General features: G+C 37.4%; 1 protein-coding gene across 6 annotated transcripts in view; it reads right to left on the bottom strand.

Moving 5' to 3' along the window:
- Positions 1–25,466, bottom strand: part of FTO (FTO alpha-ketoglutarate dependent dioxygenase) — a 231,419-nt gene that overhangs the window by 142,923 nt on the left and 63,030 nt on the right. For all 6 annotated transcript variants that reach the window (XM_032701074.1, XM_032701072.1, XM_032701076.1 and 3 more), the window contains exon 7: positions 20,426–20,545. In XM_032701074.1, coding sequence (XP_032556965.1) covers positions 20,426–20,545 — 120 coding nt within the window. The remainder of the gene's footprint in view (positions 1–20,425; positions 20,546–25,466) is intronic.

Here is a 25,466-nt window from a genome sequence, read left to right as displayed (position 1 = left end):
CCTGCAGTGGGGTTAAGCATGTGACCTTAAAGTATGGTGCTCTTGTGCTCAGTGGAAAGGTTCTTGACAATATAAACAAGAATTACTGCTGTTAGAGAAAGGGAAGACAATTAAAAACAATCTAGGATGCATGTTGTACAGCTGTTCAAGTTTCAGCTACGTCTGACCTCTAAAGATGCTACAGGTTTTACTCCAGAAATTTAAGCCATTTTAGTCTTATTAAAATAATCCTTCAACAAAAACGGAATTCATATGACAAACATGAGGTTTTATATGAGTAACACAATGAAAATTGTGTGTTGCTGCCATCACTGCAGTTAAAAAGAAGTTGTGGTCTGCACATCTCTTTCCAATACTTAAGCTCACCAACAGCTGAGCAAAAAAGAAATCTCTATGAAGAATGCTACAAAAACTCTGAGAAAAAAAAAAACAAAAACACTGTTCTTGAAACAAATGAGACTTTGACAGGTCAAATCACAGTCAAATCTGTTTGACAGACCTTTGTACCCAGGCAAAAAAAACCAAAATAACAAAATGGGGTGATTTCAGCAAAACTCTGCAGGCGCAGTGGCCCAAAATAGATCAAATTGCAGGACCAAGCAGCCACAACATTTTTTTAAGCTTAATTTTGGATACCATTGATTCCAAATGCAATAAAGACAGACTGCAATTACGGTCAGTAGTTTCTTTATACACGCCTAAAAATTTTCTAATAACCAAGAAAATACTTAAGTTTTAAAGAGAAAATTAGAGAACAATCTTTTTTTTTCCATCAGCCACTAAAACTAATTGGCCTAATATTGTCCTTAAAAAATAAGGTTACAGAAGAAAAACTTCTGAGAAAAAAAAAAAACCAACAAAAAATCTTGGCTAAGTTTCATAAAACCACAATTTTCCTGCCTGTTTGATCTTTGTACAGTCAGCATAAGCCACTGAAACTCCTCCACAAATGAAAGGCATTCATGGGAAGCCATCAGAAAGCATTGCTGGTCCTCTGGGACCCAGGACAATAAAAGAAAAGTTTGTGCCTGCCACGTGGGCCTACGATTCAGCTTAAATGAACAAACCATTGCAATATCCTTCAGCTTTGTGAAAGCGATACTTCCTACTTTTTTGGAAGAAAGGAAGTCATATATAAACAGAACAAAGGGAAGAGGCAACACAAGTAGAGCCTCTCATAATAAATATTACAGTGAAAGTTTTGCTCATCAAACCAAGATTAAAAACATATTTTAATCTCCCAAGTTTTATGCTTTTGATGTATGTTGAAGAGGAAAGCTTATATGTTTTGTAAGATTTACAACATTTCTAGTGGGAATAGCTTCATATTTCAGTTTTCTCCCTGTTTCTAAAATTGAGAATGTATGGGGTTGATTCTATCCCTTAATGCTGTGTCATATCAAACATTACTTTAGAGAACAGAAGTTAGGATGTCCTTTGGACATTTTTTCCCCACAAATAGGCTAGTTTTCCACTGAACAAAGCACTGCAAAATCACTACAGTGGTGTAATGGTAACCTATGTAACTATGAAATACTTCTTAAAATGCCAGCTTTTCTAGACCACAGAAAAGTTCAAACATTTGCACTAAACTCCATAGCATTAGCATAGAGAACCACTAAACTGCATTTCCTTGTGGTGCTAAAATTAGGAAAGGTTATATAGCTTTAGTAGAAAGAGTAGCAATTTATTATCTGTAATTTCACCACTACATGCCCACAACAGCCTGATATAACACACAAAGCATTAATTTTCAGAATTACTACACACAAAGCATAAACCTTATGCATCAGAGCTCCCTTTATAACATCTTCTGTTGAGTTCTTCACGATTTTCTTGACCTCCCATACAACCTTTCTGGGCAGCTTTTCTTGTTCTCTCTTGATGTAGCACCAACTGCTATGACAAAAGGACCTGCTCTTAAAATCGCATTTTCTTCTGTAACACAGCTGCTCACTTCCACAACCTTATGTGAGGGTAAAGCCAAAACACTAATGGTCCCTCCAGATGGTGTGAGGCAAAATAGCTGAAAGTTTCACTGTAAGTAACAATGAAAGAGTGGGTAAGTCTCTGCCCTGTTTTGTATGTTGTACAACACACTTGCTTTATGCTTTGGTTTTATCTACCAGCCATTAACTTTGTGGGACACCATCAGAAATTTTCAAGTATAGTTTCACAAGCACAGAAGTCAGAAGAGCAAAGGTGAAAGTTGCTAGAACTGACATTTTGAACAACTATTACCATGACGATAATTGTACTGTGTATTGGTAGACTTAGGTTAACAACACTTAAGGAAGATCTGTTGATTTCAGTGGAATACGAAACTAATACAAAACAGTGGATAAGTGAAGAAAACTCTAGTCAGTAGACAGGTGTGCAGTTCAGGAGATGGGAAGGAGGAAAAGGTGAGGAGGTGACAAAATTTTTCCACAACTGTGGCAGCCCCTGAGAGCTGACAAAGACTCTCCTCTGTGTCATTTCAAAGGTACATGGACCACACAGCTGTCTTTCCAGAAGCCAAATCCTTCCCATGTCTTTCCCAGCACACTCAATCAGTCCATTTGATTCCAAAGATATTTATGAGAGGTGCAGAAAATTGACCAGAGACAGTAACTTGCAGGTAAAGGAAAAAAGGAGAAGGCAGAGATTTCAGGGACAGGAAGAACCTATCACAGCAGATTGTCTTTCTTAAGGAAAATAAGTGAAATGGTGTAAGAGAAGGAAGTGTTATAGTACCAGAAAACTAAAACTTAAAAACAGTCAAGAAGAAATTATTCCAGAACTATTAGAAAAATTACAATAAAATTAGAATAAGTGCTAAAGTTGGAATTACACTGAAGAAACTTCAAGGAGCCTTACAGGGAAGACAGGTGTCTTGTCAATAAATACTGTGCCAGAAGAAGGTTCAGGAACAAGTTCTGAAGTCATTTGCCCAAAGTAAATAGCAAGCAAATGAAAGTGTAAGGAATAATAGGATTCTTGTCTCCTACTCTCCATTTCCCTTCATGTTGCCATATGGTATCCATATCTGTGAGGATAAGCAGTACTTTGTACCCTGGTGTTTCAGTTTTCATGACACTTTACAAGTCTCATTGCTCATTTCACCACTTTCCACTAGCTACTCCTTAATGACACCCAGCCATTGCTTCCTTTGCTTTCCCATAAAAACAACATACTCAGGAAATAATGAATGTATATTTGTCTCTTTCAAGTAACTGCAGCTCCGTTTTAACCATTTACTTTGCAATAAACTTTTTAAAGAGAACTTTTTTATTCCCCCACAAAAAAAAAAAAAAAAAAAAAAAAAAAAAAAAAAAAAAACCACCAAACCTGTCTGTATATCTTAAGGGTCACAATATACGAATTTTAAAAAAAATATACAAATAACATACCATAGCCTCACTTCTAAGCTACAACCTACATTAATTCTCCCACCTTGGCAAAAAAAGAAAAAAATAAATCACTATGGATGCAGCAACTGAGCACTCCATAGCTCATTTTGACTCTTCAGCCCAAATAGAAATATCCAGGGACTGGTAGAGTTCACGAAAAAAACCATGACATTGCTTCCAGTGGCAAATTGCTACAAAGCATGCTTTGCATGGAGTTACTTAGATAGAGTTACTTAAGAAGTTGCTGTGGAAACAAGAAAGAATTGGCTCAGAGAGGAGGGATGTGAGCTTATTAACAGCAGCACGTTCAAGTGCTCCAAGCCTCAACCGAGAGAGCCCCCTGAAAAGGCAGAGCTGTTCTGTCTCCTCTGATGAGCACAAACAAGGGACTCAAACCACTTGTCGAGATTGAGAGGGTTTGGTGAAGGTACAGGTATAACCCAAGGAGATGCCAGAAGGGACAATGAATCCTCCACTGCAGAAGTCAGGACTGTGCTTCAGAAGACAAGTAAAAGAGCGATGAACATAACTAAGAGTTACCCTTTGGCAGGGTAGTGTCTCTCATTCTTTCTTGGTGGTTAACCTGCTACACAGTCTCTATGAAAAAATTCTGCATTTTTCTGCATTATAATGGCCTCTGAAGCAGGTATCAAAACTTATGTTTAAGAAACAGAATTGTCTGCAGAAGACTCAATATTTTAAGATACTTTAAGGCAGGATAAGGTAAAGCTTTGAAAAATAGAGCACTGCTCATAATAAATTAGGAGAAAGAAAAGTCCTGGGAAATAGGAAATCTTGCACCTCTCCCCAAAGCCCAAATTTTCACAGAATTTTAAAATCTATTCCATTCACAGAGCATTGCAACTCTCTGGAAACTATCTTAAAGGCTAACTTTTCCCTGTGGTGAGAAAAGTGTTTGCAAAGTGTGCTACAAAATGCTCTAAGAATAATATTCTAAATTTTTCACCTTTATATGATAAACCTGAACGCTAAGAACACATACAGAAATCCAAGTTAGAGTTGTTTTTTTTTTTTTGACAATACAATAAAATTACTATGGCAAAGGGAAAAGATTAATCACTGTTCATAAGAATTCATTCACCCAGGGAATTTTTTCATCTGTCCTCTACTTAGCTAGACAGAAAATAGATTTTGCTGGTTATGTTTAATTTCCACAGCTGTCATTGTGATCTAAAACATTTATATTGGAGCAATCACATTTATCCTCAGGAAACTAGAACGGGAGTACCAGTTCAAACACTGCATAGGCTATCTGCTATCTTCTGACCCCAGTGGTGTCTTAGATTTAGAAGCTGTACTGTGCAAATAGGTAGTAAGATGTTTTTTGATTAAAATATATTTGAAAAATGCAATTAATCAGCAAAAATGCAATGAAACAGCATAAGTTGACATGGTTTATATATGCTTATTGACTGGGTCAGTAATGTAAGGCAAAACGAAATACGACAGTAAAACGGAAATAGGATACAAATACTTAATATTTTTGAGGTACATCTCCAAGCTTATTTTAAGTAGCATACTTTGATTGTCTAGTAATGAATTTAATTGTATAACTTCTGATTATGCGAAGAGTCACCAAAAAAGAGCATCACAAGTAACCGGTTCATAGCACTACTTATGAATCACGTTATTTACTTAAGTCCATTGTGCAAACGTTCAAATGGTTGTTTTGAAAAAAGTATTACAGCACTTCTGCAAATATTCATGGTTCAACCCAAGAAAATAAATAGTTGTTTGTGACAAATATAAGAATAATCAAGGAGATTTCAGCAGACTTTGAAACAGGACTAATGTAAAATATATTTGTACAGAAGATAACCTTCAATATAAAAACTGCAAAGTACACTCTTCTGGCTATACCAGCCAAATCAGCAAACAACTTGCTCCATCTTTCCTGAAGTACATCTTAGTTACCAAGCTGGATCTTAATATTCTCATTAAAAGCATTAATAATTATATGCTCAAACTACACCTTCACTTTTATGTTCTTTCAGTCATATGTTCTTTCAGTCTTTCTTGCTATCCCCCAATTTATTTCCTTCACCACTGCCTTTTTTTTTTTTTTTTTTAGTTCATAGTATTAAAAATGGATTTACACAAAACCAGTAACAACTTTTCCTAAAAAAACATATTCTGGTTTTAATCAGGCAGTTCATCACTTAGAATTTCACACATACACACTGCAGACTTTCAGGCTGAATGTTTTGCTACCGTAAGGCCATAATATAACAACTCCTTCAAGAAAGCTGATTCAGAAATATGTTAGCAGACAAAAAACTATTTTGACATATACAGTGAAACTCTACATTCACACAGAAGGCACATTTTTAACTAGTTGCATCATTTTATATTAGTAGTTTACATATTTAATATTCCCAGAGCCAGACCTTATTAAATGCTGCAGTCAACAAGTTTAACAGATGAAAATTCAGATCGTCATATTAATACCTTCAGTTCTTTTAATCCACGAATGCAAATCTGTCCAATGTCCCTCGCCCTTCCAAAATTCTTTATACTTCCATTATACTTATTCCCATTCCTCTCTGTTTTTAACCCTTCTCTCTATTTGCCATACTATCTGTCTTCTTACAATTGCTTCTTTTCCTCTTTTCTGCAACTTATTTCCTCACAATTTCTTGCAGTGCTCACAAAACCGCTTTGGCCTTTAATTCTCCCTCCTACCAGACTCCTTCAAATGCTTTCATACATTTTGTGGTGCCAGACTACTCACAGTCTCTCTGTGGAAGTAGAAAAAACCCCATATTTCTAAGCATAAGTGAAACTATTAAAATATAAGTGAAACACTGAAGGAACAAAGAAAGAAGGAACAGAGCCAGCGTAGTGCTCAGTATTTGTAAAAGAGAGCTAACCACAGGCCAGCAGCTGAATGGCAGTCAGCAGTTAAACAAATCTTAAACACAAAAATCATGTAGGAAGCCACAGTGCAGTATGCAGCGTTCCCCCTGGAGCACATACAACAAAAAAGTCCCCCGAAAATTTTAGCACGTCTGCTTTTTATCCCGCAACATAGGGACTAATCGCCCTCAGTGCCTGAGCTGGATTCCTCGCATGCTGGAGCAGAACAAATACTGCTTTTTCACCTATCTGTCACACAAACATGAAGGATTATGACAAAAGCAAACCAGCACTAATCTTAGCACCTCACCGAGCTCAGAGCAAAACACCAGAGAGCAAGGCAGCACAGACAGACAGTAAAACACAAGCATCAAATGAGCAGCTGGACAGGAGCAACTTGCCTCTGTGCTTCCACTTACAGAGCAGTCACGTTACCTGCTGTAGAGCAATATTAAAACACCCACAGATTTGGTATGAAGAGGAAGCGTTTAAGAATTATTAGAATATGTTTCAATCTTCTGACAGATTGAAGGACTTCATCCAGGAGCTCAGGCATTAAACTCATAGCTCATAACTGAGTTAAAACAGAGCTTTTACACATCAGTGAACTCAAGTTCCAGCTCTGCAAAATATACATTGTTAACACTTGCTCATCCACTCTGATGCTGCTCAGGAGCAGTTATGCATCTATCAGAAAACACAGAAGGAAGCTTATCACACCTCTTTATAGCTTCCAAGGCTGGCATCATTTGAGCTGAGAACATATCACAATCTACAAGCTCTAAATGCTGACCCAGCCAGATGAGCTGCTCTCCTTCTGTTTTTGGCTTCACATCAGCTTTTTCTTTACTCTTTGACCACCTTCTCTGCAATATGAGAGTCCTAAACAGTGCAGAGTGCTCCAGTGCATCAATGTAATTGTCCTGTAACTCCCTTCCAGCAATTTCAGGTACTACCAGCGAGGTTTTGGAGTGGAAAATGCCAGTAAGGGAACTCTTGCAGGTTTTTTTCCACCATGCCCAAACTTTTCGAGATTTGAAGGAGGTAGAACAACCACAGCATGAAAAAACCTCCAGGTGGAACCTGAGCATTTGCAGTCAAGGAATATATTATGGTCATCTTTACAGGAGGGAGCAATGCCAATGTTACAGCATACTTTGGAAAACACTGGAAATTGCTGTAGGTCACCAGCAAGGATTTGCAGTTGGACACAGAAACTCAGAAAGCCTGGACACACATAACTGAATTCTCTTGGAGTTGGGGAATGGTTACACAATCCCAACAGTGTGTGAAAAACAAAACAGCAAAAATCCTTTGCTGCCTCCCTCTCACCAGCTCCAGCCCTTTAAGGAACACAGATCAGAAAAAACACAAAAACTCCATGGTAGAGAAAGGATTGCAATATTAGGGCATGGATAACTTCTGCACAGTGACAGCCTTTGAAACAACTGAAAGCTTTTAATATAGCGCCTCAATTCTGAAAACACAGTAACTGGGATACAGCTGGCAGCAGGACAAGAACCTCTGCAGCGTCTCCACATCACCTGAAATAACATCTATATATATTTATACCTTATAAAGTGTGTGTTTATATGGATATATACACATCTCATATATATGCACACATAATTATAATCTTTAATAAGATTAAATTTCCAAAAAGGCTTAGAATGAGACACAAGTAGGTATCCACTCTTTCACAGGCTAAGTAGGGAATACCTACTTCCACTTGCTTTTGACTATGCTTCTTTTGGTTATGAGAGTTTCATTATTTTTAGATGGAGGAGTTCTGGAGGGGCCATTCATTGCAAAGAGAATTTATGTTCTAAAGCCTGCAGCTTCAACAGACTTGGGCCCCTAAGGAGGAAGCATACTCCTCTTCCCACCCCAAAGTCGCAAAATAATATTCTGATAAAACACAATGAAAAACCTTTAAGGAAAAAAAATACCAAAGGAAGAAATACTGAAAAAAAACCCCCAAAACAGCCTCAAATAAAAGAATGTACCTTTGACCTCTGATAATTCAAATAGAGTGTTAATCACCAAAGGATTAACACCCTCTGTATTATAAATAACATAATCAGTCATCAGGAAATTCTAACACCCCATATAATGAAGAAACACTAAAGTCTAAAATGCCCAAGCAGTGGGATGAGAAGTACTAATATGAGAAACTAACATATTGTATCAGTTCAGTAAGATTCTGCAACTTTAAGCATTACAGAGAACAGCTCAGTACTTAAACGGGCACATCTCTTTCCCTCCACATGTATCCGTGGCTCTACGTACATATATATGTATATGTATGTGCCCATGTGCTACATAAACACACAAAAAATAATTCACACATCTAAACCGTTATATGCATTTTTAAAATCGTTAAAAATCTCTGCATATATAATCTCTCTGATTTTTTCTGAATAATTTTATGTTTATTGAATTAAGAGCAAACACTTTCCAATATACTTAAAGCAGCTTTCTATATTCAACATAATTACTTTTTGCTTAAAAAAGACTATTTCTCCCTTATTTGGTTCTGTATTATAACACAGTACCATATTAAATGCAGTAGTATTACTGCACAGAGGCATCAATGAAGAGAATTCTATCAAAACACTACTTTTTTAAAGGGATGGAAAAAAACAAATCAAAGAAATTGCTACGCACAATATTCAGCTTTGAAGGAGACACACAACTACCACACCTCCTGCCATCTTCCCCATAACCACTTCCCCCCTTTCAAAGCTTTTCCATCCTATTTTTTCTCAAACCACACCATTCCTTTTGGCCTGAGAGCCTTTGCCATCCTTTCCTACTCTTTCTCAACCTCCAAAGCTTTTCCTGCCAAGCTTGTTTTCTATTCCCACTGTACCCAAAGGTTCCATTCCACCTACACACCCAGTTTCAGGTTTTCCAACCACTACCACATTCTCTCCAAACTCCTGTCCCATGAGCCCTTACTCACCTTGCTTTTAGTCCTGTTATTCACCAGCAGAACAGCTCCTAACCCTCCTCTCATATCTTCACTGGCTACTGGCACATGCTGCCATTCTCCCAGCGGCCAACTGCAACCTGCATTCTGCTGCCCTGCTTGCTTTTTATCCCCACCCTTTACTCCTTCAAACACCTGGAGAGGTAACTAAATAAGTAAACATCAAGAAGCCAGATGAAGCAAATGAGATGGGAAGTAGAACTTGCTCAGCACTTATTGTTTCCAGCTGTGTCTGTGCCCTGCTAATCAATCTCATCCTCTCCCCTCCCAGACAGGAGGGTTCCATGAGGACCAGGATCCCAACATTTCCCCAAGAGGAAACCCAGACCTTTTCCTTAATGTGGAGTACCTCACGAAGAATATAAAAGAACAACTCATCTCAAGAAAGAACAACTGAGTTCAAATTAGTTTCTTTTGTAACAATATTTTCTGCTGAGACCCAGACATCAGGGGAGAAAAAATCCACATCCTCAAAACCACACCATGCTCTATAAGAATGCAGTGTCACAGAATCTGATGATGCACCTGGGAGCAGGCAAGGCAAGGTTGGAATGAACACAGACAGCTCTTCACATGTATAAAAATATTAAAATTAGATGGGGAAAAAAAAGAAGAGTAGACTTTCTCAGTTTGGGAAGCCTTTACAACCTAAACTGCACTAGAGTTTTTCCTTTAAATTTTCAGTAAAAAGGACAAACTTCTTTAATACTTCTTTAACACTTTACTTCTTCCCATTGCAGAGTAACAAGCAAATTTCATCTTTTTCAAGCCCACTATAAAATCCCACAGAATTTCTCCAACCTTGAGTCATTTCATAACTATGAAATACAGTTTCTAAATGAAATACACTTTTAAACTGCACCATGAGAAAAAGCACAGCTTAATTAAGTTAACTAAGCTGATTAAGCCATGCTCTTTCACCTATTACAGTAAGTATTTAGCCCTGGAGCCATCCTAAAGGCACCTCACAGAGTGTATGACATGTTTTCCAGAGATACTGTATATATTTAGTCACTGCGGAAGGGGAAAAAGCAAACACCCTATATGTCAGCATGCCAACAAAAGAACAGAAGAAGCATCAGCTGATAAAGCAGCTGTTTACATCTCATTCTTGTCTGGAAGGTAGGTATTACATTACAAGGGAACAGACAAAGTTAAGAGAACAGTACCCCACACCACCTCAGATCTCACTGGTATAAAATAATTCAAGTAGGAACATTCGCTTCAAAAATCCTGATCAGTGTCAATCTTGACATTATTACTGGCATCTTTGTATGTTTACAAACAACTCGGACAAGTGAATTGAAAATTGAATAGATTACGGCACCTTTATTTTAAAACAATTAAGAATAATCTTTGTCCTTTGTTGCATTTAAATGAGTTTGTATCATTAAAAGAATTCTCTAAAATTTTCAACCGCTTCAAAATGTACAAAAGCAATTTCTAAAATAAAGACACAGCTAAATAGCAGTATTCTTATCTTGGCTTTTGCTGCTACAAGGCTGCTGCTCTGTGTCTCATGAAGATTTCTGGCAGAGTGAGAAAACCTGGTCAGTATCAGAGTCTTTCCTGGGACCTGTCTGAAGTGTCGACAAGCAGCTAAGCTGAATATTAATACACTCTCCATCATCAAAAGCTGTTGCATACCCAAAGGATGAAAAATATTTTAATCAGCTTTCAGCTTGTCTAGCAGAAGTCAGTTTATTCCTTCGGGATTATACATCTATGTGCTCAATTTTTGTCTTCGCGCTCTCTCTCCATATATATTACTTTGGAAACTAGCAGCAAAGAGCCTAAATCTGCTGTTTTGTTGGGAAAAGCCAGCTAATGCTGTGATTCAATTACAGTATTTTACATTTAAGAAGAAAATGTAGAAGATGAAAAGCAAAAGAAAAGTTGAAAAAACAGTCCTGTTATCAAGTTGTTTAACAGGAGGATTTCTTAAATAAACCAGTGGGACTTCTTTGTTTTTTTCAGTATTTTTTCAAATTTTAGAGAGTTTTCAAGACTAGTTCCTCTGTTGTCTTACCCATCTTTTCTCCTCCCCAGTAGATTCCTAATTATTGATACTGCAAATTCACAATTCCTCTAGCACAACAACCCCCAGTGGAATTGACCCATGAATGTATAAATGTTTTATAAAATTGTGTATCAAGTATATCCTACATGAAAACCAACAAAAGATCAGTAAGGGAAAAATGGTTTGAAGAGCCTTGACTGTACAATTGTACCTGCCTGGCAATCTCATCTTTCTCTATTGCCATTCCTCTGAGAGACAATGCCAGTCCCTGTAAGGTTGCAATAATGAACACACTAACTACAGAAGACTTTTTAAAGTCTTATTATTATACTAATAATCCTAATTCTGTATATTTTGAAGCCTTTCAGAGGCATCATAAGATTTCAGACTAAGACCCAGACAGGACTTGTACTGGCTTTTGCATTGAGCCTCTACATAAATGCAATACAGAACTAATTTCATCTTACCTCAACCCTGCTTCCTGGGGGATAAATGTATTACCACTGGACATGCAACACCATGGTGCTTTCCTCTTCCCCATAAGAAAAGACAGAAATGTAAGGCTCTGCTGCTGAAAGACTTTATTTAGATACTTTATTATATCAAGGAAGTCTGGAAAGTACAAGCTTTGTGTACTTTGGTACTACACACCATCAGCATAAATTGGTTTGTACAGGCTAATCTTAAAATAATTTCTATCATCCATCAGCAACACAACCAATCATTAGTTTTGAGCAAGGGAGTGAATTTTGTGGTCCTATTACTGCAAATGATTTTCCATGAAATGGAAGCATGACATTGGACAGAATATGAGACCAAAAGGATGACAATGAGTTAACTTACTCTGACGTGTGTCTGAATTACAAAAAAACCCCTCTTATAATTCAGTTACCCAAGCTGAGTCCCACCACAACATCACAAAACAATTGACCTTCTAGCTAGCTGGTAAGGCTTTAATCCATTAGCATGTAGGACACAGCTTGAAGATAGAGCTAAAATATAATTATTAGCAGTGTATATATGCATACATACACACACACACACACATAAAAATAATCACTTCAGTTTATTACACAGTTATATTGATCCCTAGGCAGCTAGACAACATTAACTGATGCACTGTTCCCACCTATTAACAGTGTACTTTGTAGAACACTGTATGCTAAGCACGAAGTTGGATTCATCTTGAGCACAGCTCCACTGATGCCGTTCCTATTCACCAGCAACAATCTGGTCTGTTCTCACCATTCCCTTAATTGTTTTACTACATTACAGAAATTCAAAATGAGTCCTATGAAAAGAAATGCCAGAAGTCTAATTGTGATAAACAATCATATTGTTTTACAAGAATAATTTAGATTTGTTACACTTAAACTTTATATCAGTGCCTCTGCTGTGAGAATTTAATATAGACTACAAATTCACTAGCAGTCCAAGGAAAACTGCCAAAATCTGATGTTCATTTGTGACATTTGAGGAAGCCAGTAATTATCTTTCTACTGCAGAATAGTAAACATTATATTATATCTACAGCTTCAGGATTATTAAGCAGAAGCATGTGTAGTGACAAACGGAAAATGCAAAAAAGATTCACACAAAAGAACTAGACCTGGGAACTGCCAGGAGACAATCTAGGTCAGCCAAAACACAGTAAGCTCTTGCTGTTGTTCTTAAACAGATACAACTTTCCCATCCGAAAAGAAAAAAAAAAAATCGTATATGTGGCCCAAATTCTACAATTTTCACTCATGGGTGGGAGAGGCAGAAATTTGTTGGATTCCTTCAAACGCAGGATGTTCTCTCCCTAGGACATAGCCAATAGTTTTTGAAAACCACACCTAAGTTACTTGCAAAAGTTAAACAGAGGGTCAGTGAAAGAATTAGCACGTAATCCATCAGGGCATAATGCTCTCCATGGCAAGTTCTGAAGCCAAGTTTTATTTCTTTATGTTATGTTCAGTAATGTTAAAGAACACACTGCAAAAACTCTATTCACCCGTGATCTTGTTAGGAATTAGAAGGACTGATGATCAGATAGGAAAGAAAAGGCATCAGTGCAGCAACAGCAGCTTTTCAGAAGATATCACCTCCTTTGCCTACCAAAGCTATTTGGAAAGTAAAACAGCTGTATTCTATTTTATAGTGGTTACAGAGCCCCTAAAATACGAATAGCAATAAAACCATGTTTAGCAACACTAGCTGTACTAAAAAAAAAAAAATTACAGCAATGTAGATGGTGACATTTTAGTCATACTGCCATTTGCTTTCACTTTCATTAAAAATCACAACTTCCCCTAGTTTATAGCAATCACAGATTCTTCATGCCAAACCACTGTAATACACAGTTTTAATACCAAACCATATTTTTTTTTTCTGTGTAGCATGTCCATAAACATATGTACACACATACAAATCCATAAACTCTATATCTAATCACTTCTATGATTGCATAAATAAGAACTAGAAATAATTTTAAATATTGGTAATAATAATCAATTTATATATAACATATACACAAATTCTAAAAATAGATTAATTTCTTTTCAAGCAATGTTATACTGAATGTTCAAATACAGCCTTTCATTCCATTTTTCTACTAGGAAATAGATTTCTAAGAACACACAACCATATCCCAGAATCACAGAATGGCCTGGGTTGGAAGGTACCTTAAAGATCATCTTGTTTCAGTCCCCTGACATGGGCAGGGACACCTTCCACTAGACCAGGTTGCTCAGAGCTCCATCCAGCCTGACTTTGCAAAGAATAATTAGACCAGTAAAATACTACTACAATACTACTATGTCATTATTTCCACAGCAATTAATAAGCCTTGATAAACATACCATTGATACAAAGGTCTTTTACTATTCTAGTGTATGTCCACCCAAGGTTCTGGGGGAACAACAGTGGAAACAACACAGTTTGATACAATCTCCACTAGCCCTACCAGATGGATTCAGCTTTCACTGAAACCCAGCCACACAGTTCCCATCAACAATAAAAGGGCAGCAAAACCAGGTTCTAAAATATCCTTCCAGGGTTGACACTGGATTCACAAGGATGCAGCAGGAACCATGATCTCAGGTTTTCTGTCCCTGCCAGACCCCGGGCGACTGCAGAACTGCCAAATGTAGTCCAATGCTCTCTAAACTCTTTTTTCTATATTTCTCCTGCTGCACAAAACTGCAAGCAGTCATCCCCAGTGCTCATACCCTATAAATGCCTTTTCACTAAATATAAGTGTATATGAATCAGAAGTTACATAAAGAAGTTAATTAGATGATCATTTGTGGTTAAAATCCCCAATATGGCTGAGTATGTATTTGTGTGTAAAGCATGCACATACACATACAGTCACACTATACATCAGCTCTAGTGGTCTGTACTATGGAAAAACTTCCAACATGTGATGGAGAATCCTGCTCAGCTCAGACACAGAGATCCATTTACACAATTCAGATACAAGATTGTGGAATAACCAATGTGCACAGCTTTGATTTCTGCTAATCGTGGTTTATGCATTTATGCCTTAAATACTAACACAGAGCTCATCACACTTTACATGTATTTACTACACACAATTGTATACATCCAAGAGTACAAAAATACAGTGAAGACAACAGAAAGAAGCCCTGTTACAGTAAGAAGCACAGGGCAATGGAATTCTAGCTATCCAAACTGAAGCCCACCAAGATCCTGTTGTGTGCACAAGAACACCTACAAATGTCAGACTTGTAACTCAGAGGCAAATCCACCTGGAGAGGAAGCCAGAAGCAGGACAGCACATCCAGCCCTTGCCCCATCTGGTGCAGGCATAGGACAGGCACAGCTGCACAACCCACCCATGGCCCCCCCATTTGTGCTGCCAGAAATGCATCTCACTGTCCCACAGGACAGAAACTGTCCCAAACTTTCCCTGGCTTATGCTAATTTACATTATAACCTTAATGTTTTCAATGTGATTTTCCCAGTATGCTGCACGAGTGGGAAGACTGCCCTTTGAACAATTCCAGTTTATAACAGAAATGTTACAGTGGTTCATATCAACGCAGCTTAGATCTCAACCAGCTCACATAAGGGTTAAAAATAGAAAGTACTATCCACTGGTTTGCTCTGATGTTCCTGTAGATATTGTCACTGGATGTATCCTCAGAAGAATTCTATTCAACACCTCTGTCTTTAAGTACAAAGCTGTAGGCTGTAGCAGCTTTAGGAAACATAAGTATCCTTTTTTCTGCTGCACAGTATCTGTGTGTGAAATTCTCTAAAGGGGTTTAAGTATTTACCCTGAACACTATCAGACAGTTTCTAAAATTTTCCTTATCCTGTTGCAGAAACACTTCAAAGAGAATCATAAACACAGCCTTTTGTGCTTTCAGCACACACGTTGTTTTGGAAGCTTAAGTCTGAATTCCCTCAGAATTGTAAATAATTTTTTTCTGAAAGATGTGCAATATAACTTTTTTTTTTCTTTTTACAGATTGTCAGTGATTCTACTACAGACAATGCTGAATCCTTTCCCCTATTTGTGACAGCTAAAAATATTGGGGTCAAGGAAATTAGTGCCAGAAAAAGAAAAAAAAGGAAAAATAAGTCTTCAGGATCAGGTTTCGTTGTTGTTGTTGTTTAAGATAAAAGGTATATTTCCAGAAACATCTGACTCCCAGTGTTCACAAAATATAACCTGCCAAAATACATTTATTTAAAGGATCTGGCCTAAACAGATAAGGAGAGCCCCAAAAGACAAGAAATATGGCTAAAGTTTGGGTCTTTGAGCTGCCATGTTGTACCTACATTTCACAGTTCATTAGGCAAATACGATCACCCATTGCCACATGGCCCTCCAATAAAGTGTGACACTGCAATATCTAAGTACAACTGGAAAACTAAAAGACAAATTAAAATAATACCTCAGAGTTCCTTGAATTTCAGCTGACAAGGTCAAACCAATTGAAATGTCAGTTAAGTAGCTATGCATTTTCTGAAAGAAGCTAAACAACCAACCAGCCTGTTTGTGATCCCATTATCTATTTGTTTTTAAATAATTGGTTAGTTGTTTAAAGTGCCAAAGTCTACAAAAGCTGGGAGAATTCCTTGTAAAAGCATATTTTGTCTTAAAGCTTTTCATGGTTATCCGGGAACTGAAATACTTTCGATTTAAATACATATTTAAACCCTTGCTTTAATTTGGAAAAAAAAATGGCTCTGGGCTGAGATTTTGTAGCTCAAGTTTCAGCCTAGACTCAATTCTAACTGTCAGGCTGTAAGCCCCTGACAATAGTGGCTTACAGCTGAAACTATGAAATACTTCATATGTAGCAATAGTAGCAAATAATGAAATAGCACTCAAAAAGGAAAGAAAAATAATTTCACAAGAAAACAGCCTTGCTCTCTGATTTCGATTCAGTTGTATAAAGTGATAAAAGCATGTTGTTGAGAATAAACGTAGTAATAACACGACTAAATATAGTTCTTAAAAAAGTTTTACAAATCAAGGTGAAAGCTGTGCAGAAAGATACCAGTTTGCATAAAATGCCACCTTGGTCATTATCACTACACAGAATGTAGATGCTTCTGCTTTTACATTACATTTACAAATTAAAAGTTGTGCTGCATTTCATTATCATTAGCTCTATTTTAAGATGCCGAAAAGTGAAACAAATGGTGTAACAATTACTTGTGTTTCAGTTATACCATTAAGAAATCACTACATTGAGATCTATGTTTCATTCCTTTAAGTAGACCTTTTACTGTAGGCAAACAGTTGTGCTGTTACATGTAACTCAAAATCACTCATGCTTTTCTCTACATTTCAGTTCTACAATTTTTTTTTTGTCTTGCCAAATTCTTGCATAAATAGGTGGGATTAAATGGAGCCTAGCCTACCTAGCATAATTATATATGTTGTGATTTTATACTGCAATGAAACTGATACATTTTAATAATGCCAGTCTTGGCTCTTACCCACTAAAGTCAATAAAGGTTATTAAGGCCAACTGCCATATAAATACATTGCTACATTGCTAAATGGACTGTCAAAGCAGGAAATACAATTCACACCATATAGCACTGCAAGGGTCCTTTTTTTTTTTTAAGGAATACTAGATTTGTTAAAAAAAGCCTTAAAAATTCAATAAGTAGTGTAACCATATACGTTTACTTTTCATTCCACAAACAAAAACCATTTCACTGATTTACATTTTACTTTTCTAACATGAATCAACCTAAAACAAAATAAACAAACAAAAAGACTGTAGGACTTCTGCAGTTCTTACAGATATGGTATGGTGGTTAAAGATTTTCATAGCTAAAATAAATGTCAGATTGCAAGGTTTGCATGATATCAGACCCTGAGAGACAAATTGTCTCTCCACTGAATCTCAGAACAGCTACAGCAAGAGTTGCTCACATCACATGAGATTTCAGCTTTTCAGACTTCTCTTTACCCAGAAAGCAAAGCTTGTACAGTCTTTTTTTCAAATGGTAACTCTCCCTTTGAATTCAGCAAGCATTTATCCTGATGTTGCAGGTGATAATGTGTTAATCTTGGATGACTTTTAAAAAAAACCTCTCAAACATATGAATAGCCTTCATATTTTCAAGGGAGGGGGGGAAAAAAAAGAGAAGATTGGTTAAACTGCTTTGGATTTAATGGCTCATAAATTCATGAGGTAATATTGTGGGAAATGTGATGTTTTATCAGAATGTCATTCAAATGAAAGGTTTAACATTTACATCACAAGAGTGAGCTCTAAGTAAAACTATCCTCAGGGAAAGAAATGCCAGGAATAAACATTATGATAAAACTGTGTGCTTGCTATAACGTACAAAAATATTAAATAAAGCCCACAGGTCTGAAGACACTGGGCTAAACTTCCTGCAATATCATATTCTGATGTGACAGAGGAGTAATTACAATTAACAGCATCAGAGATAATTTTGGAAACTTTCTTTCCTTCATTATAGCTACTTTATTAAACAAGGGGGAAAACTAAAAAAAAGGCATACTGGGACCCCAAGACTGAATTTTGTATCACTCTAGACACACACATAAGAAGACTAAGTGAAGAATTGTTCAGCCCACACACAAAAGAAAAATACAGTGCTGAAAGATTTTTCTTTTAAGAAATAATTCCTTTTAACCAGAAAACTTCTTCCAAAACTAGATCAACAATTCTAAGACATTTTTACTTTTAGCATATTACATGATTCATTTTTTTTAACAATCATCCAGCTAAAATTATAAATTTGGAGAAAAAACATCAACTGCAGACGACTGGGTACCTTCAAAAATACCCTTTTGATTTAACTTAGCTGTGGAAGCTAAGCATGCACCAAAACACTGCACTTTTTATGTTAAATTGCTGTTGAATTTGTTAACCCGCAATTGATTTCCTGTGTTATGGAATCTTAGAGATTACAGCTAACTTGAAGCAACAGGGATAATTCTTGATGTTAATGCCACATTTCGATGTATTTTTATTCAGGCCGTTCCTGCTGCTGCATTGAAACTGCGGCTCAACATTGTCCCCTACTGTCACCTTGTGGAACACCACAGGACAAAATGTAGGTTAAATCCAAAAAAAAACCACCCCACCTCCAAGTCCCAAATACAGTAAGCATCAAATTTACTTAGAGACTCAACAAAACAGACATTCTCAATTAACATTCTCTTCTGTCTCCTTCAATAGCTAAAATTAATTGTGAGTAATATGTTATAAGTCATAAAACATTAAAGCAATTTTTAAAATTTAAATTAGAAGCAGCTTCTGTTTTGGCCAACCTTCAGTTTGCTGATAAATATCATCCTGAGGCCTGTTGAAAGGAGATACACTGACGCCACCATGTTTCTAATTAGAGACACCTGGCAATGTCACACCAATTGCAGAAAACCTAACCCTTGAGAGCTCCAGAGTTTGCTGTTTTTCCATGTTCTCAACACACAATGCATATAAAATATCAAACATTCTTGTCTCTACCTCATCTAAGCCTGTGTTACAAGTGAGTAAGTTGTCATCTGAAAGAAAAACAAACCAAAAGATTTTTTTAAATTAGAAAGGTCATTCAAGACTGTGAGCACAAAAGAACACAAAAATGAGAGGAAAAAACCCACATAAACAAGTTATAAATACTTTTTCTCCTTTTGTAGGAAAATTCAGTGTTCACTGATTCCCTGTGACAATGGATTTCACAATTGAAAGTTCCACTTTTCCAGACATTTTTCCACGTCTGGAACGTGCCACTGCTGGAGAAGCTTACAATACATTTGAGCAGCTTAGTGAGTCACAACATTTCCCTTGAGACTCAAGATTATGTTCTTGTTGCACCACATCTCCAGAGATTCAAACACACCCCTGCTCAGCATCCTCAGCAATATTACAAACTTTTCCAAGTCCACTACAGCCAAATTGAGTTTTTATGCTGTGACCAGCAGAAGTGATCGAGAAGCAACTTCCCGACAGAAACATGGAGATGAGCAGGAGACATCTGCCCATATAGTTCCTTCTGAGCACAAATCCAGCAGCAGACAACTGCTCCCAGAACTCTGACAGCACAGTGTCCCAACTGAATCTCTACCTAGATAGCAGCAGCAGCTGTCCAAACAGGCAATGTTGGCACAGAGTCCCTGTTCAAGGAAAGCAGGATGTACATTCAAGTACACAGGAACCATTATTACAATTATTCTTAAAACTGCTTTCCTCTTGTTGGTTCTAGCTGTGGTGTAAGTGTGCAGGTACAGACCTCCAGATGACCAATCCTACATCCTCTGATGCATTTGCCATTGTTGTCATTGGCAGAGTTGTCTATCTGGGTGTTGCACAAAGAAGTAGACAATGCAGTTTCATGTACCAATTTGTGTGATGTAATATATGACTGTCAGCTTATGAGACTGTCAAACCTTAAAAACAAGCAAAGTCAGGAAATAACTAAAATCTTGGGGGTTTGGATTTGATTTTGTTCACATTTTTTCTGGCTACTGAGGGATAAAAGTGAGAGGAATCAGTATAAGGCTGACAATGATTCTGTTTCTCATATGTTCTGAATAAAGTTTAAAACCCATTACTACAGTACAATTAAAAACATAATTGTGAGTGCTCTCAGAATTAAGCCCTAGAGGATTTAGACTTTAAAACTAGTACTTACCATAATCTCCATTTTTCTCCAAAATTCTTCCAATTTAGCCATAGGCTTAAGCCACCAGTCAGTGCACTTCAAATACCTCTTGCCTTGGAACCAAAATTGCCTAAGCCACTCAAATTCAACCTGCAAGATAAAAACATATGGCAGCATAAACATCTACGTTCATTATCTGCGGCAGGAATGAGGTAGTGCATGAATCCAGCTGTACCTGAACAATCCCACAGAAAAGGAAACAGTCACCAAAGTACTAATTTCTAAGCACATCCTTACACCCAGCTGTTTGTTCTACTTCTATTCCACATCAATTTGTGACCTGAGCTACTCTCTTCAAACCCAGAGAATTGCAAACCCCAACTTTTTTTTTTTTTTTCACATGTGGTACATATACAATGAACATTCAGGTTTCCTCACAATTCAGTCAAATAGGTACCAACTCTGGGTCACTGTGATTAATATTGGGTGTTTCAAAATGTTTCCCTCACAGAAGACTGAAAAAACTTGCAGTGATAAATTGCTAGAATGCAGCCCAGTCAATTGCTATGGAACAAGAGGGTGGCACGACAAGGAATCATAGTCTTTCATCCTTTACCAAATAGCCCATTTACCAGAGAAGACACTTTTCTTTAATAGTAATCCGTAGTTCTGGCCCTTAGAATTCCATATATATCTTTGTTGTGGTAATTATGTTTCACACTAAGTTCAAAGATACTTTAATCATTATTTGTACCACAAAGGAGACTTGTTCATCCCTGCTCAATTCCAAAGATGCAAATAAAGACAACTTACCAAGGTGAAAGAATAAAGAAAAGTGGCCAAAGCTGTCACCTAAGACTTCCTTTCCTGCAGGGGTGAACTGAACTGCTACAGAAATCTGAAAGTATCCCAGTTAACATTAACTAAAGGTCTGGTCAATGAATTAAAGTTTACAATAAAAGATACTTAAATTTCCAGTATATAAAAATAACATTAAAGCAAATTTATTGGTAAAATATAACATGATTAGCTGGCAGACACAGACCTTAGAATGTTTTTAAAAAAACCTGACTGTTAGCCAGTAACTTTTTAGCATAGAAGTTTGACGACATCCTTCCTAAAAAATGCTGAAGGAAACTTTGCTTCCTCTACAATATTAACGAGGTATGAAGGATCAAGTTATGGTTTGTGAAAAAAAAAAAAAAAAGAAAATCAGTATATACCATTTTGGGAAGGCTGAGCATATCAATATTCAGCTAGAATTTTAAGAACTCAATACTTCTTTTTCTCCTCTCTCCAATTCTTTTTGAGTTTTTTGGCCTCTACCACATGATGTCTGGCAAACAGGTTTCATGAAATTAATCACAAGGCCATTAATCAATAAAAAAAAAATTCTTTTTATTAAAATCAATGTTAAAATATGATTCATCATGAATCTATTTCAGTCAATCTGATTTCTGGCTAATCATATTGATTTGTTACATTAATCTATGCAATTTCAGTCTAAGTCTGGCATACGGACCAAAACTTAAATGTATCTTGATCCTATACAGCATATACAATTTGACACAGGAGAGCTGCTTTTTAGGTGTAAGACATAAAGTTTAGCAACAAGCTAATTCATTTTCTGCAGGATTAGCTGGTCTCATCAGAGGTCAGTGAACCTAATTGCAAAAGCAGCTGTTTAATGATGTGGACTGACATCTACTACAGCTATCAAACTCAGGTCCACACTCACCTCACAGCATCTCTATTAAGCTCTAAACTGAGTTAATAAAATGGGGTTTGGGGAGAAAAACAGTGTTTCACCTACCAACTTGGCCATGAAGCTGCCTGACATGTGACTGCACTGAACTATCTCCTCTGAGCAGCTAACTGTTGATTCTGAGAAAGAAAACCATCTTGATGAGGCAAGGGTGACAGGATTTCTTTATCCTTGTTTCAGATATATGCAAACATAAATACTTAGATTTGCTAAAATCACAATATAAAAAAGACATCAAACTATTAGAGAGCATTCAGAGGAGGGCCACAAGGATGAAGGGGAAGCCCTATGAGGAGTAGCTGAGGTCACCTTGGTCTGGTCAGCCTGGAGAAGAGGAGACTGAGGCCAGACCTCACTGCAGTTACAACTTCCTCACAAGGGGCAGTGGACGGGCAGGTATCGACCTCTTCACTCTTGTGACCAGTGACAGGACCCGAGGAAATGGCATGAAACTGAGTCAGGGGAGGTTTAGGTTGGATATCAGGGAAAAGTTTTTCACCCAGAAGGTGGCTGGGCACTGGAAAAGGCTCCCCCTGGAAGTGGGAGCACCACAGCACCAAGCCTGGCAGAGTTCAAGCATTTGGACAATGCTCTCAGGCACATGGTGTGACTCTTGGAGTGTCCTGTGCAGGCACAGGAGTTGGACTCGATGACCCTGATGGGTCCCTTCCAACTCAGCATATTCCATGATTCTATGATGAAAATCTCCAGAGATTCTAGCTATGCTAAGATTGCTTGGTATTTTTAACTAACATACAAACACCTTTTACACCACATCCATGTTTTAACAACAACATCTGCTATCTGCTTTCCAAGCTGTATATCCTCTTGCTTTCAACTGTGCTCTCTTCAGTAATATCTTTTTCTGTAGAAGGAAGGCACTCTTCTTGGCTTATCTCCTTCCACAAACAGGAGGAGCTGTGCCACAAAAAACCCCTCACAACACTAAATACTGGAGAGACACAAAAAGCTCAATTCTAGCCTTAGTGGAACTGAAGTTACAGAATATTCATCTTCTGTGACAAAACTATCAGGTTAACAGCTCTTGCCAAGGATTTTGTCAAAGAGTTTTAATTTGGAGACTTACATATATCAGAGCTAACTTTAGGCATCATTAGAAAGCATTTTACACGACCAAACAGGACAAAGCTTAAACATATTTTCATATAAAAATATATAGGCTGAGTGTCTGAGGAATAATTTTCATTTCCTAATTGATTTTCACTTAGGATTTACATCTGTGCAAATAAGCTCAGAATCAGGCCTCATATGTCTAATCTCAACATATTTTCAAGTTGTCCTTTAAACAGTGATTAAAGGCCAATTTTAGGCTACTGTCAATATCGGGTAGTAAAAGGCTGACAGTAGCATTTGGCATTTTGTGAGGCTCCTCAGTCAATAATTTAAAAGTACTGGTTATTAAATGCCTTGCATGTAGGTGATCTATATTTCCCTCTGCCAGACTAGTCAGCCACCAACCATACCATCAGCTCACCGTGATGTGCTAAAACATATTAACCTTCCTCTGCCTGCATACACCACTACCCTTCCTCATCAGTGACCTCAGTGTCTAACACTACATACCTTCAACTCACCTAGTCCAGACTTTTCTACATCCCTGTGTATTCACCAACTTTACCTACTGCTGCCATAAAAACAGATTTGCTGTAGGCAAAGGTGACTGTACCTCACAAGCAGCAGGACAACCCGTTCAGTCTTAGGATCTGATAGTTACAGCTGAGCAAATATCCTGATGAGAAAAAAACTCTATCTTTCAAACTTGAGTACTTCCTTTGAAACCTGTCATATTTTTAGCACAATCCCTAGACACTAAAAAAAAACTCCTCTAGTGTTTTACTTCACTGAGAATATCCAATTATTAGTTTGGTGTTGACAAACAAAGAAGCCTTGAAAGTATCTCAGATCAACATGAACTATTAGCAGATTTTGCATTAGTCAGAGCAAGAAAAGCAAATTTTCTTTGAAATGTGAAGAATAGGAGGGTGAAGATCTTTTCTGCAGATTTTTACATATGAGCACTTACATCATCTGTTCAGCAGTGTTTTGTTACTTTAAAAAGCAATTGCCAATGGTTTTCCCCAGGTCCCCTGTAGCTCTGTTTGAGATGTACTCAGCAGCTATATGTATTTTGGAAAGCCAAGTGTGATTCAGTAGGAGCAAGAGGTTCCTGTTCAGCAAGAATTCAGCAAGATCATTTCTTTTGGCATAAATTATTACTGGCCAAACAGTGATCTGATTGTGACTGAGTGTGAGTTTTTAGGCCATTGTAGTCCACAGCTGTAAGGTAACTACATCTGTTCACCCTGCTACACCCCTGCCACTGAAGTATTTGTTCAGACTGCAAGCCCACAAGCTACTCAGACAAGCAGCACGTGAACACCCTTAATTAAGGCTATCTTTACTTACAACTACAAAGTGCATACTGGGACCAAAGTGACTCACACATCTAACAAACAGCACATACCTTGCAATTACTCAGATATTCCTTTGAAGGCTGTTTTACTGAGGGAGACCATGACAACAAAGCTAGGTCTAAAGAAATATTAAACTTCCACCTGGCTGCCCACTAGAGATGCTAAAAACCTCCTCAGGTTAGAATCCTACTTTTTCAACAGGAAGACATCTCAAGACATCCAAGACAGAGCCCCGACAAATGAACTCTGGGAAATTTAATATCAAGTAAAGACATCCCCCAGATACTCACCCATACTTCTCTTAGAGGTTTCTCTGCCCATCATGAAAGTGGAAAAAAAACCCCTAAGTCTCCACCTATGCTTCAGATCCTCAGTTCAAGTGCACTTCATCAGCACAGCAAGTCAATTTTCCTGCCCAGGAGTACAACAGTGAAGGCACAGAATCATACTTCATTTTTTGAGACTTGCTCTTAGGCTTTTTCCCTCTAGTACACACTGATAATTCATCCAGGCCTCATTTGGCAGAGCAGTTAATTTCAGCACAGACTGGGAATCTCTGCTAAACTACTATATTTTACCTTGGTACTGTGATGGTTCTGTTCTGGTTAATGTTCTCTGATGACTTTGGAGGTACCAGCAAGAGGGGTAAAAATAAATGAACCCGTAGCATTTCAGGAAGCTAAAGAATCAATAACAACGGCTGCATCTAGTTATCAGAGTTAAACTGAAAAACTTTAGTTATGACAACATTTGAAAATAAAATACATCAGTATCACCACCTTTAGAGATGGGAATACTCTCATTTCAAGCTCACGATTTCTGGTCCAGAGGAACAAAAAAAAGTTACAAGGAGGTTTAGAATTAGCACAGA

The sequence above is a fragment of the Chiroxiphia lanceolata genome, chromosome 13, assembly GCF_009829145.1.
Source record: "Chiroxiphia lanceolata isolate bChiLan1 chromosome 13, bChiLan1.pri, whole genome shotgun sequence".
NCBI lineage: Eukaryota > Metazoa > Chordata > Aves > Passeriformes > Pipridae > Chiroxiphia > Chiroxiphia lanceolata.
Note: the sequence above shows the minus strand (reverse complement) of the source record. Positions and strands in the feature narration are given on the sequence as shown.